Source organism: Phalacrocorax aristotelis, chromosome 8 (assembly GCF_949628215.1).
Source record: "Phalacrocorax aristotelis chromosome 8, bGulAri2.1, whole genome shotgun sequence".
NCBI lineage: Eukaryota > Metazoa > Chordata > Aves > Suliformes > Phalacrocoracidae > Phalacrocorax > Phalacrocorax aristotelis.
This window is the reverse complement of record NC_134283.1, coordinates 16,419,110-16,433,623: the sequence shown is the minus strand read 5'-3', so window position 1 is coordinate 16,433,623 and position 14,514 is coordinate 16,419,110. Positions and strand designations below refer to the sequence as shown.

General features: G+C 42.2%; 1 protein-coding gene across 3 annotated transcripts in view; it reads left to right on the top strand.

The window, feature by feature from the left end:
* Positions 1-14,514, top strand: part of ZNF423 (zinc finger protein 423) — a 234,545-nt gene that overhangs the window by 59,275 nt on the left and 160,756 nt on the right. For 2 of the 3 annotated variants that reach the window (XM_075101561.1, XM_075101564.1), the window contains exons 3-4: positions 10,940-11,140; positions 14,282-14,362. In XM_075101561.1, coding sequence (XP_074957662.1) covers positions 10,940-11,140; positions 14,282-14,362 — 282 coding nt within the window. The remainder of the gene's footprint in view (positions 1-10,939; positions 11,141-14,281; positions 14,363-14,514) is intronic. The other variant, XM_075101562.1, reaches the window with a different exon arrangement.

Below are 14,514 nucleotides of genomic sequence, written 5' to 3'. Positions count from 1 at the left end.
GCATAATTTTTAAACAAATCTATGTCCTAAGCATGGGAAAAGTGCATTTTGAACAGAAATATATTCAGAGACATAAGAGCCTATTTTGTATTGAGGTCTTGGTCTGCTTTCCTGTTACATCTTGTTCCCATGTGTGTACACTGCAGGCTGTTACACACTGAGGACAAGAATTTTCCAGTGGCCAGAACTTACCTGCAGAAAGGACAATTCAAAGTCTTGGACCTTACAGAGGAACAATAAAGGAACCTGCGTTTTGAATTAGGCAAAGGGGATTCAAGCATTGAAATACATTGTCATATTTGTCACTTATGGTAAATTGCATCATCTGTAATTTTTCTCTCATTAAAAATCAATGGATTTATTTTGATCATGAGTTCCAGCAGCTGCTATTCTGAGCAGAACCAGTCAATACCTTATTTTTGCATTTGATATGCAGCTGCGATAAGCCACATGTGAATTTTATTAATCCATCTGAATTTTCTGTCTGTTCAGGGAGCTATAGATTTAAGTTTTACAGATATATGGCTTTACCTTAAAGTAAAAAAAATAAAAATCCTTTACACTATTTCCTTAAAAGAAAAAAAAAAAAGGTTTTGTCATGCCTATGAATTGAAAGGTGAGTGGGATTCCATGGAACTGCTGGAAACAGGACACTTGTCTTCAACAGAGACTTGAAAAATAATAAGTTGAGCATTATTAACATATTTATATACCTAAATAAAAATGCCGTTTTAGTGCTGGAAGTTTACATGGATTTTATTAGATTACGATGGTCAGTATTATTTAACAGTTGCATTTCAGAGAGTGGAGTGAAAGTGCATTTTTATGAAGAAGTGCACTTCACTTTGAAGTTAATACTCACTGCATAACTAATTTCCTTCCTTGTGCATATAAATGAGTTTAAATCAGTCTTGGTTTGAACCTCATTATTGGAACTGAAGGTAGCAGTTACTCCCATTCAGATGCACATTAAGGATCTGGAAGTGGACAATAACATCTTGTTGACCAAGGCAGATAATCTGTTGCACAACTATTACATGCCTAGAGTAAGTGGATTAGAGTTTTCTGGGGATGATAGCAGAGAGGTTTGGATAGCTGAGTGCAACCACACTATTTGATTTGAATGCTGCAGAGATCTACAAAGCAAATTGCTATTTGACATTGGAAGAAGGGTGAGGTATTGACATTGTGAAAAACGGGTGGTAACTGTTGTTTGGACTTGGATGTGGAATATCCCTGGTAGCAAATGGAGCAGAAATGAGCCATGGTGGAACGTGAGATGTCCCTTCTAGGACTGTGACTTTTTGATCTAATACAGGCTGTGCTTTGTGTGTCAGATGCACACAGGAGAGGTGCCTTCCTCTTTTGCTCCACCATATCTAATGAACCACCAGGCCCTGCTGCTGCAGCCCATTGTAGTCCACCGAAACCTTCCCCCAGGATTTTGAGCCTGTTGTTTCCAAGGAGGAGACCCCAGTGTAAAAGAGGGGTGCTGTTCTCCTTGCAGCCCTGCCAAGGGACGGGGCATCTGCTCCCCAGCCCCAGTGGGCAGGAGGGCAGGGCGGTCAATAACTAGGAGAGTCCTGCAGTTGGGTGCTGTTTCAGTAACTGAACACTTGGCACACTCCAGACTGCTCTGCTCTCTGCCTTTCGTTGTAAATGAATGTCACAGAATGAAATGCTTTTTGTGGTAGGGAAGTGTTTACACCCCACATTTACAACATTAAACCAGTTGCCAAACACTGAAGAACTGACAAACACTATAAGCTGTTAATACTATGAAGTACAGTGCCACTGCTGCTTGCATGCAAATAAATAATAATAACAACCTAGCTCTTTGTCCGCTTTTCAGTGTATAAATGCGTTTGTCATGTAACTTAGTAACATCTAAATCATTTTAGTAAAAGCTCTAGAAAGACTGAAACACTACCTGCAGGTACGATTAAGAGGAAATTTTACTGTTTGGTGGTGTTTTTGTGATTTCGTTATCTGACTTTATTTTTTTAAAACACTTTTAAAGTGATACAATGCTTAAGCGCTATTGCTGGGTTTCACTTTTTTAAAAAAAATTTATTTCACTGAGTTATTTTGCCTTCCTAAGGACTTGGGGATTAGCCCACAAGCTAAAAGTTACTAGAAAATGTTCATTAAATCTTTTCTTCTATCTGTTACAGACACAGATATCTTTTTAATGTGCCTGGTCAGTTTTGAGGCCACTATTTTTGCTACTACCCATAAATCATTATCGAGTATTTTTAGTGTTATCAGTGAAAGGTTAATAGAAGCCCATAATTTTCAGATGTATCTTTTTGATTAGCTGCTCAGAAATTTCCTTAAAAAGGGGGTGTAAATTGTTCGACACTGAAAAGTGGAGACTGTGTTCAATTTGTGCATAAATTGAAATTGTCTTTCTAATAGACTCTTCAGAAGGTGTTGGATTGCCTTCAAGGTAATGATTTAAACATAAACTGACCCTTGACGAGGGAGCTGGAGTTTCAGTTTAATGCATTTCTGCAGTTTTACTTCACCTTCAGTGCCTTCACATTCCACGCAAATAATTCCTTCATAACAAGTGCCTTTTCAGAAGATGTATGCTGCTGACAGTTAATATAAAATTATTGCTCCTGAATGCATTTTTGTAATTACTTCCCAGAGAACTGTTTTTGTGTTAGAAGACATTTCACACTTTAGTAACATAAGTGTTTGGGGAGAACATGAGTAATAATTACAAGCAGTCTTTCAGTGAAAATAAACCTAAAAATGATAAAAAAGCTAATGTTAAAGTTGATTAGAGACAGTGAGGAATTTATTTTGCCATTACGCCTGTCTGTATATTTTCGAAGTTTAATAACCCTTCAGTAACTAAACTTAAAAAAAGTAATAAAGAACAGAGAAACTGCTTTCTAATTTTTAAGCAATAATGAAACTAAAAACTGATTAAAAGTGACATGCTACTAGAGGCAGAATAAAGAAACTTAATGTGAATGCTCCTATAGGAGATTTCTGCTATAATGGAAAATGAAATGGCTCACAGTTTGATCAATAAAAAAATTAGCAGCACTTAATAAAAGGTTTCTCTGGCATGTTGACTAAAGGATACTGTGGAAGTCTTGAAATCCAGAAAAACCAGCGTTGTGGGGTAAGTTTGTGTATGTGAGCACGATATAAAAATCATTGACTGAGCAAAGCCGGTGGGTTTCAGGTCAGATGCTAGATGTAAATAGTTACACTGGCTAAGAGGATATGGGGCCAGGACTGTCCATGCAAATATCTGTATGTTCTTGTAGTTACTCTGTGCACACCAGCAGTGAGCTTGAATTTGCATGGAGGCAGAACACCACAAGGGTGATTGTGTTGACTGAGACCAAGGTCTTGGTTTCACTGGAGAAAACAGGACAATTATACCATATAGAGATAACCATATATACATATAGGTGGGCTCAGGTGAAAGCAAGGCACCACAAGGCAACAAGTTAACATGCATTATCCGTTCTGCGAGTGATGCCTGTGAGTGTGCTACAGCAAAGGAAGGTGCAACAAGCTGCCAGTCCTCTGCTACATGTTCCTACCAGCTCTTCCCATGCCTTTAAACTCAGGGTAGACACTTGAGGTTTTCGTAAAGATTGTAGCTGCTAATTTGAGAAAATTGTATCTTATCAGTAACGTAAGGTGACCATCTTCCTTGTGAAATATTGGTGTAAGTTAATAGGAGGATGCTGGCGGGTGTTGGTGTAGGGCTGTCATTAACAATTCTGTGAGCGGTGCAGTGCCAGCAGAAGCAGGCAGTGGTGGTGCAGGCACTGGCAGCAGTTAGCTAGTTATTACAGGGCGTGTAGCTTGGGACCCCTTTCTCTTAAAGCGCTTGTGCAAGCAGATGTAGAAGGAGGTACAGTATGCTATCAAAATAGTTTTTCTTTGCTAAGCTAAAGACTAATGCTGAGAATTGCCCACCTACTTAGAAATTAATATGATTTAATACATGCTGGTGTGTAGTAAGACTCTGTTGTGAAATTTTATAATGTGCACTTCCTCAAGCCTCTGACTTTTGTATATCTTATTGTTAACACACTTCACACAAAATCTGTGTTTTTATCATTGGGGCTGTTATCCAGAGAGCTACCTAGCACTCAGAACTTGCCCTCTTTCCTTGCCTTTCCGAAAGAAGCTCTTGTAGCTACCATTGCCACATGTCAGTGGAGTCTGCTGTCAGAGTCAGACAAATGACAGCTTGGAGAGGCTGCAGCGGCCGTAGCCCTAGGAGGGCACAAGGAGGTAACAATATACAATTTTCATGGTTCAAGCGTAGCCTTATCCTACTGTTCTTCATTACAGTACTGCAGGGAGATCAATTTTATTAAGTTGTAAGTCTTAGGAGGCCAGCACCATTAACTATATGCTGGATCAAATATTTTTTTTGGTATTGTGATTGTTTTTTCCTCTCATTGAGGGAAGGCAAGATCTAATGCTCAGATCTCTTCAACCTGCGAGGAGCATTATGTGGCGACTGAGTGTTGGCAGAATTGCGTGGCAGCCTGTGCTTCACTCACTCCGCCCTGTCATGTAGTCATCCCATGCAATTTAATTTTGCATGAATATACTGTGATGTTTCATGCATTCTCTTCTGGATCTTTGTTTTTCAGCTAGGCACCTTATTTATTTATTTATCTATCTATCTATTTATTTATTTATTTTACGCCCTGTGGTTTGACAATGTGTGAAAGACCGATGCTACACTGCGTGATGGACACCAAACCTGCTTGCTTTTGATGCATGTAGCAAGGATTTGATGGTCAGAACAAGCTGCCTTTGATACCTGGTCCTTGTCCTAGGGCTGGGATGCAATATATGCTCTCTGACCTGTTTGCTTGGCTGAAGCAGGTTTTTGACTGCTCTGTGTGGGTGTTCTTGCAGTGGTTACAGAGGCTCACATTAGGGCCCTCACCTGTTGAGAGGTAGCACACGCATACACCTGCATTCTAGATGCAAATGTTAAAAAAAGGTGAGTTTTGAAATGCTGAAGAGCCACAGGCCAGGGTTACCCAGCAAAGCCAAGACTTTTTATCCTATGGGAAGATTTCAGCTGAAGTTTGTTTGTGGTTTCATTACTGAAACGTTCATGGCTTTTTTGCTTTTGTTCATTCTTCTTTGACCACAAATGATAGAGAACTTTGGACTCTCTTGCTGTATGACAGTGCTAGAGAAAACACTGAAGCGTAACAAACCACATAAAGGTAGAGACCCCTCCCATGCTGATTTGACATTTGACACTGAGCAAAACGTTTACAAATGAATGTTTAGATTAGGCTTTTCCTTTAAGTCATTTGTTTCTTTTGTTCTCACTTCCAAATTATAGATGAAATTTCCTTTCTTTTTGTCTTGCTGGGGAGCTGAGTGGCAGCGGCGAGCTGAGCGGCAGCCCTATGGCCGTGGGGCAGGAAGGCATCACCCCTGGGTGGGTGCACCCCTGGGCAGGTGCCTCAGGGCTCTGCCACATCCCAGGAGACATGTCAGTTGTGTGCCAGCACCTGTCATTCCTTTTATTTCTTCACTGTCATTTACTTTTATCACTTGTCCTGCATCTCTGGAAAATTTCTAGGAGCTATCATAGCCCTTTGTGAGACCTTCAATTGTTCTTTCTTTGGACCAAGGCAGAGGAATGAAGAGGTGCCTCTTTCCCCCCTCTTCACTTTATCTTTTGCCTTCCAGCTCTCAGACCTCAACAGTGTGTGTGCATGTGTGTGTACGTGCTTAGGTAATGATTTGCACAGCATAACTTTGGGCACTCTGTAGATTGCAGCTGTAGCTCCATGTGGTAAACTCGCTGTGATGGGGAGTGCTGTCTAGCACTGAATCAGTGTATACTCGTGATTGAAGCCCCGTAACTGGAGGTTTTTAAAGCCAGACATGACCCTGCACTAAACAGTATGTTCCAAAGAACAATCCTAGATTTAAAATAAATCCCAGATTTAAAAAGTCCTCAGGCTTAAAAAAAAACCCCAAAATTAAAGAAAAGCCCCAGAAAATTTACTGGCACAAAGACAGAAAGGCCTGCTTGCCCTGTATTGTGCTGATAAGGTAAAAAGTCTAAACTGTCTGTATTCGATTCAACAACTGAAAAAATAAGCTAAGAGGTTTGTTCCTTTTCTAATTTCTCTGGCCCACGTGTTGTACCATGTTAGCCATTCCCATGCCTCTTAGTGGAAATTGTAGGCAAGCATCAGCATCACTTCAAGTGTGGCCCTGACCTTCTTGTGTTTTCAGACCTGCATCGCTAACTGAAGTCTCCAAAGCAGTTTGCTGCTGCCATTGCAGCTGGGCTGGCAGCACAGTCCAGGGCTGAGGCTCTGCTGCACCAAGCACAACCCCAGCCTGGCAGCAGTGCCATAAATACTGGTCAGACTGATGCACGTGGAAATTTGCTCTTCACTTCAGTGAGGCCTCAGTCGAACATAGTACATGTAAGCTGTTTTCAGGTATTTGGCTTTAGGAGCATGTTGTTCCTGTAAGAGAACTGTTTTGAACACAGCTCAGAAGGCACTTCTACTGACTGCAACTTCCAAGCCAGACCTTTGGGGATTCTCTTTTCCATCTTTGCCAAGTTTGCCACATTCCTTGGACCACCAGGCCAGGCAGGAACACTCCCAGTTTTTCGTATGTCCCCTTTGAAATAGTAACTTTCTAGAGCATAAGCTGGCTTTTATAGAAGAACCAAGAGGCATTAATGGCATTAACTTTAGTGGCAATTACAATAACATATTCTTGACTGTTGGCCAGATTGTTTAGGTCATAGGGTAAAATATTCTTCTTATGTAAAGCCCTGCAGGCCTTCCACTGTGCTACAGGGGAAAAAGAAAGGGGGAGGGGAAAAAAAGAAAAATAAAAAGCCCCCAACCTTATTTCCTGATATTTCAGGTAGAGCAAGGTATACTTTCAAGGCTTATCTCAAATTGTATCCTCTCTTACTCATGCAAGAAAATTATTAAAGCCATCATTAGAGATGGCAGGTTAATTTAAAAATTACTAATACCATTTTTGTGAAATGCAGGGGCTTTTTTCCCCCTCCCTTTTGAATTAATTAGCGATCATTTATTCTAAGACATGGTGCCAGCAGCTCCCTTCTGTTGATGTGTGGCCATACCCTTGTGCTGTGCACAAATGTCCTGGTGCTGGCTGGGAGTTGAGTACCCCTGGTGCTGTGCCACCTTCACAGAGGCATTCCCTTGCAGGTCAGTTATTTTTGTTATATCTTTTTTAGCAATCTAGATAGAAAGTACTTACTATTGAATTAAGTTCACTGATCTCCAAGGCTGTCTTAAAAATTAGCTGTGTCAGTTAAAACAGATATCTGTACTTGATGCTACAAGGTAGTCACTGATCTTTGGAGACTTCAGAAGTTGCCATTGGCTCTGGCCACCAAGAAGCCCTTTTGTGTGGTAGTGCATGGACATGTCCCCTCAGAGCCAGGCCCAGCTCCAAAATCATACCTGCTTGTGGTGCCAGCAGTGCCTTGACCTCCCATGGTGACCCAAAACCTTTTGGCAGTGTGCTCATGCCTGTGTGCACCCATCCTGCCCGGCTGTGCTGGGGCTGGATGCTCCTGCAGTTCTTGCCAGCAGGAAAATTGCAGGTTAAATTGGTGTGTTACAGCAAAACTCCTCAGAAATGAATTCCTGAGGAATGCTCGCGGCCTGCTGTCCTCGTCAGGGAACCTTAGCTCATCGTGTGAGCAGCTGGGCTGCTTTTGAAGCTTTTCCATGCTGGATGGACCACCCATTCCCATCACTGCCCTGGCTCCCCTGGGCAAGCAGCTAGCGTCTCCCCAGGGCCGCCCGCACCCCCTGCTGGCAGCTCGTGGTCAAAATAGTAGAGGGAAAGGTCAAAAAAACCCAGGAAACACCCCAGATTTTTTCTCGGTGGTGTTTGGTTTCTACAAGGCAAACACCAAGCATGTGACTTGGCAGAGGAATCTGAAGACTCTGTTATTCAAAGGACAGTAACACTGAGGTGTGGTAGACATGTAAAATTCCTTCAATTAGCTGGAAACAGGAAAAAAGGTCTAATTTTAAAGCAATGTTGCATTTGCTAAATAATTTATGCAAGATTCAGTGTTTTGTTATTTGACATACGATTCTGTCAAGCAACGACGCTTTTGAAAAGTTGCCTAGAGGATCAGATTTCCCATTCAACAGGGAATTAAAAAATGTTTCTGGAATTTTGCTTTGCAGTCGGGAATCTATTTCCTTATCTCACATTGTACAATTTATTTTTCCTAAAGCAGTGTGCTAAATTATTTGTTATTGTTGGACTTGGTCAAACAGCTTTATCCCTGGTGTAGTCATGAATTGTTGGAGTAAAATCAAGGATTAATTTGTCGCAGTGTACTCACCAGATCAGCTGGTCTTTAGGTTAACTGTCAAAAGACAATATTTCTGCTAAAAACATTAGGGAAGGTCCCTTGAACCTCCCTGAAGTTGCCTAAAAACTTTCTTCTTCAGGATGTGGCAAAGTAAGTTCAGAAGGGCTTCTCTGAGGTCTCTGTCAACAGGCGGCATGGAAGCAGGTGGCAGTTCTTTAGGTTAGATTTATATACTTCGGCTATTTTTATCGGTTTCTGTCTTATAAAACCAGAGTTGACATTCTGATTTATTAACTACCAAGTCTGCAGGACATACAAGCTTTAAAAACATGGAATGAGCTAAAATGTTTGTGATTGCAGTCTGGGATGAGAGGCTGTAAAAGGTGGTCCAAGTAAATGTGACAAAATGGAACTGGTAATTTGAATACGTACATTAAATTATGTGTGAAGTAAAGCAAAGCTTAACATAGCTTCAAATGTAACTTATTTGGTGAAGTAGTAGTATAAAGAGAACCAGAAACATGTTTTTTTCATTGCAATACATTTTTATTTAAGGAAGAGCCTGTAAAGGATGAGGTTCACCAAACAGCATTTTATTGAATAAACATAGTACAGATGATGACTTACAATATGGAGAGCTTAGTGAGTGATACTTGTTATAACCAAATCCTTAAATTCATTACCACTGTGTAAGTGGCATATCTGATTTGTTAAGATGAACATTATATCTAGCCCTTAATGGAAATTTTGTAGTAGAAAGATACGTATAATTTAACAGTAAAGGAACCTGAAAATGTGCAGATCAGTTAATTGCTATGAGGGATGCTGTGATACACCACAAGCAGGCATTGATTTTTAATGTTTCCATTGCAATTTGAAGGGTATGTCATGTTACGAGTGCTCCATGGAAAACTGTGGAGTATTTTACACTGGCTGATTTATGTTATCATGCACAGTGCAGAAGATGGTATAAAATGTGCTCTGGCTGGATAGTGGTAGCAGAGCCCCACCAACATGTGCGACTGAATTGCAGTGCTTGTGGTAACCAGTTTTTGTCTTTAATAAATTTTATTTTTCAGCTTTGTTGCATGTTCTCAGCATTGGTTGTCCTTAGTATTTTTGGCACTGATCTAATTTTAGACACAATTCATCTTTCTGTTTGCTGGCATTTCCTTAATGGCTTAAAACCCAAATGCATCCTGAACCAAAAAGGTGGCATCTCCCTTCTGCCTGGCTTGAGCAGCTCCTGGGCTTTTGGGGTCAGCTGGAGCATGGTGTGGGAGGACCTCTTCTGCTGGAAGAGCCTGTGGTCCCATTTCACTTTGCTGGATGATTTCTCAAATGTTCCCATCTTACCAACAGGGTGTATTCAGAGTGTGTGAGTGCTCATGGAGGCAGGTGAAATGGTGCAGGTGTAGCGTCTGTGACTGTATCACTCATGTTGGTGGGACATGTGTGCGGAAGAGGTGCAGGCATCTGTTTCAGTTGGTCACCAAAGCCTGGTTGGCATGGTCAGCGTATCTAATGGGTGCTTCCCCTGCAGAGAGGGCATCAGGGACTTAGGAGGGCCTTCTCACCTCTGCTGCCTCTTCAGAGAGCCCAAGTGTGGGCAGGCCACAGTGCTCCATGGAGCCATTGAGCACAACTGGCTTCAGGCATGTCTAGGTGGCTGCCATGGCCAGGGAGTGTCCTAGACTCATGAGGACGTGGCTGCAAGGCCACCTCTTATGACAGGCTGCTGAGTGCATGCTGAGGGGTCTGACTGTGGCCGGCTGCCTATATCTCCTACCCCCACTGCCTGCTGAGAGCCAGCTGCCCTGTGTGTGGAGCTGCCACCTGCACAGCCCCAGGGTGCATGGCCTCCCTGCACTGGGGGGTTTCTGGAGCTGCCAGAGAGCTCAGTATCCTTGCACACTAATGTGCATGAAAATCTGTGGGTTTTTTGGCAAAGATGTTTGTGCTAGCCCACACTCCAGTCACAGACGAAGGTAAAAAATACCTGAGAGACCTGAAGGTCAGATGCAATGCTCTTGTCTCCCAGCTAGGTCTGCACAATGCAAGGCTCATCTGCCCAGCTGAGTGCCTCTCGTTAGTTCAGCGAGACCTCTCACGTCCTGTGGTATACGTGTGCTTTGGGGGTCTTCAGCTAGATAATATTTTTTTCTTGTTTTTACTAATATTGGGGCTTGGAGGTGGCGGGGAGAGGAGATCATTGAGAATTAAAATTCAGCACATGCCTTTTCTTTGTGGGCTGTAATTAATCTTGCCAACTTTTAAAGCTTTGAGAATATGGTTAAGTGATAAAACACTAACAACTTTATATGACAGAGAGTTAGAGGCTCCCGCTATACGTGCACCGGAGAAGATTAGAAAAGAGTGTTTGCAGGATTCACACTAAGCAGCAGAGAATACGGTTGAGAATTGTTGCACCGCATGATATAAAAACCACATTAATATAATGAAAGGTGTCAGGAATAATGTGAGAGGGCTGTAATTAAATGTATCTTAATAAGTGCAACATCCTTCTTAAAGCTCTTATTTTTTAGACCTTTCAAACTTAGAGGATGTGCTTGCTGTTGGCAGGTGGCCTGGGAGGAGAGCTGGAAAGTGAAGCAAAGGACAGCCGGGCCCTGGAAGAGAGGCACAGTGTGACAAGCCAGGAAGAGAGAAATGAGGAAGATGAAGACATGGAGGATGAGTCAATTTACACCTGCGATAACTGTCAGCAGGACTTCGATTCACTGGCAGACCTGACTGAACACAGGGCACACAACTGTCCTGGAGGTAATGTTAAACTAGCTTTACAGTTCTGACAGGTGGTTAGCTGGGTAATTGGACATAGCAACAGCTTGAGGCCTCAAGTGAGATTAAAGAATTAATAATGTAATTTTACAGTTAATGTAATTTTATTGTGGTGCCTTGGGTAGCCTTTGTTCACTCCTTTAATAAAATTAAAATAAAAGCAACAGCTTTCCAATTGGAATCTGTCAGTAATTATGTTAGACAAAAATGTTGTGGGTTTTTTTTAATGCTAAAAGTTTCAGGCGGGGTATTTTTCCCTCTCTCTCCAAATGTAGGAAGATTAAAAAAGTTAAATGACTGGCGTGTGCAAAATGCCCAGGAAGAAAGGCCTCTGAACCCCATTAAAAAACATGGTGATTTTGGAGATTAAAATTCATAGTGCGAGTTTTGTAATCCCACCCTAAAAATACACCGTTCTCCCTAGGTTATTATTGCATCATCTTTTAAATTTTATGGAAGTGAAGACAGCATTAGCCTACTCTGATCTTGATTTTACTTTCTGTAAAGTAAGAACAAACTCAGAGCATTGGTGTGAACAATTGCAACGTATCTTGCTTTTACATGACTGCCTTTGCATGGGCAGCGGTAGCAGCAGGTATTCTGCAGAGCATGCTAAGCTGATTTACAGGGGTAAATTGCAGATTTTACCAAAGATTAAATAAAATCTTAGGAAGGGGAGCGTAGAATATGTTCATATGTATTTAAATCAGAGATTCTCATCCTTCACCTTCCTTGAATACTCTGCCATCACTTTTTTCCTCCGCACTTATCTAAAATATTTTTAGGCGGTTACTATTATGGCAGATGGATAGGTCAAGGTTGGCAGAGGGCAGAAGGGTCAGTTTCTCCTCTGGTGCAGCAGTATCCCATTCTCTTCTCCCTGAGTGCATATTCCTCCCTGGCCACTTAATTTGTTTGGTAATTAGTCCATGTTTTCTACTCTTCTTTTTGGGAATAAGTAAAATGATGATCAGCCAAGAAAAAATACGGCAACAGTACAGCAAGGGAGGGAGGGTCAGGCAGGGCCTTTGGCTCAGTCTGAGTCACACCCTGAGAACATCCTCCCCTGTCTTACTCTGGTCTGCAGAGATGGGGTCCCCCTGCCCTTGTTACTATCTGCTTGGTGGGAGGAAGGGCAGAGGGACGCTGGAGCTTTCCCCCAGCCTGCAGGTGGATAGGGATTGCAGTCCTACGCCTGCCCCCAGGGGTCCTTGCTTTGTGCTCTAGTTTAAACACTATGTAGGCTGCAAACTTTAAAGTACATAAAATTGAAAGGCTACTTCTTGCAGGGTCATTTCTTGTCCAGCTGACAACCACGTTGTTGGTCTGAGACTTCTGCAGATGACATTCATGCTCTACTGCAGGGTAGTAAGCAAGAAAATGCCATTGACTGGAAGAATCCTTGTTTTCCAAACTGGAAGGTGAGGTTCACAGCTCATGTGGACATTGGTCCTTTCCAAAGAAGCAGTTGCAGGGACAAGTTATTCCTGATGCCATCCCACATGGGGAGCAGGACAGACAGGATCCTGCCAGGGTGGGTGGGCAGCCGCACAGCTGTAGGGCTTGTTTCCAGCGGCTGTCCCTGGGCGGCTACTGCTCTATCACTGCCCTGCCTCCTAAGTTGTGCTCGTACACATGGTGCTGGGGGTCAGCCCCACCAAAAGGAAGGCTATTTTTACCCCAGGTGTCTGCTTGGGTCTGGTTCACTGTGTGGTCTGCACTCCTTTTGCCTATAATACCTGCCTGACACATCTGAGGTTGTAATGCAGTGCCTGACCTCTTGGCAAGCTAGGTTTTCATGTCTTAATCTGAAGCAGGGTTTTCAGTCGTGTCTACATGGCTCCAGATCAATACAGGTAATATTTGTAGCGATAATATAGCCAGGCTGATAGTTCAAGATAACTAATGACTTCCTTTGGGATACTGAAGTTAGGAAGGTACTGTAGCTCAGGAGTGTTGCAGGATTACAAGAGATCACTCCAAAGTATAGGATAAACCATCTATTTCACTGAAGTCCCTCAGAAATTCATTACGGCGCTCTGAAGTTATAATACTGTTTGAACGCAGCTGCTTTGACATGTAAGGAGGTAACAAACAGCCATTCCCCCCCTTGCTTTTTCATGTATTTCAGGCTTGTTTCTTTGAGGACAAAACACTGCTGAAATTTAGACATCTCTGGTAGCATTAGTGTGTGGCATTCCTTTTGATGTCAGTGTAGCAGAGATGTTCTCCTTCTGACAGAATTAGGTGCCTTTTATACCTTTTGCTCATGACTGATGTCTGTGATTGCAGGGTGTAGGTTTCCAGTGTCTACAGGAATCTGAAAAGGGTCTAAACAGGGGCAGCTTGTGTTGAAAGAACATCACATTTCCTTACCAGCTCATGTCTTCCCTTGTCTCCCAGCTTGCCCCCACAAATGAGCTCTCCTGTAGCAGTCCTGGAAATTATGCCTTAAACAACTAGCGAGCATCTTGAAAAATACTCCAAGAACAAGCACACCCACCTAGTGTATATGCTGGATGTGTTAAGCTTTTAAAATGAATTCAAAACTCACTGTATCACATGTCCCCATAACTAGAGAAGACTAAGTAATTGCCATCAGCATCATGTGCAGTCTTTTTCATATCTTTTTTTTGCACACTGCTATTACAGTGTAGGTGTGATAGCGTGATGCTATCTTATAGCATTAGTGACAAGAGTAAAGAATTGCACATGGATTTACAAATCACTGTGTCCTCCAGCCAGCCCCAGAGGCTGCATACATCAAGCAACTATTCTGCAATATATCATTGTCTGGTGGCTGATGCCGAGTTGTTTGTTGTCTGATGAAAAGTGGCTAAAGAGCCACGAGATTTGCCATTTTGCTCGTGTGTTTTAATCCACCTGCATTAGTGTGGGTTTAGCTCCAGTATTTTATTGTGTTGGTTTTGCTTCTTCCACCCATATCACCCCTTTCCTCCCATGGGTCAGAATATCTCCGTGTAAACTTTTTTCCTCAGTTTCTCAACTGAATGTAGAGTGTTTTAAAGCAAATTAGTGCATCAATGAAGTGGACAGAAGTAGGTTACGGTGGGGTCTCTGAGCATTTCATGAGGTCCTCTTCTGTTGTTGATAACTTTACAGGTTGTCTGTTTCAAACAGCAGCAGAGCTATATATGGATATTGCCAGCTTGGAAGCAGCTGATTTTTCTAAACTACTGTACGGTAGGAACTAGTTTATAATTAAAGTCTTGCAGTTGCTCCTTTTAAATGCCCTGTAACTTGTACACTAGGCTTACATTTGAAATTAGGTATTATAACTGTTTCATGCTAGTGTATATTTTTGCATTTTCTTGTATTTCACCTGCTACGAGAAT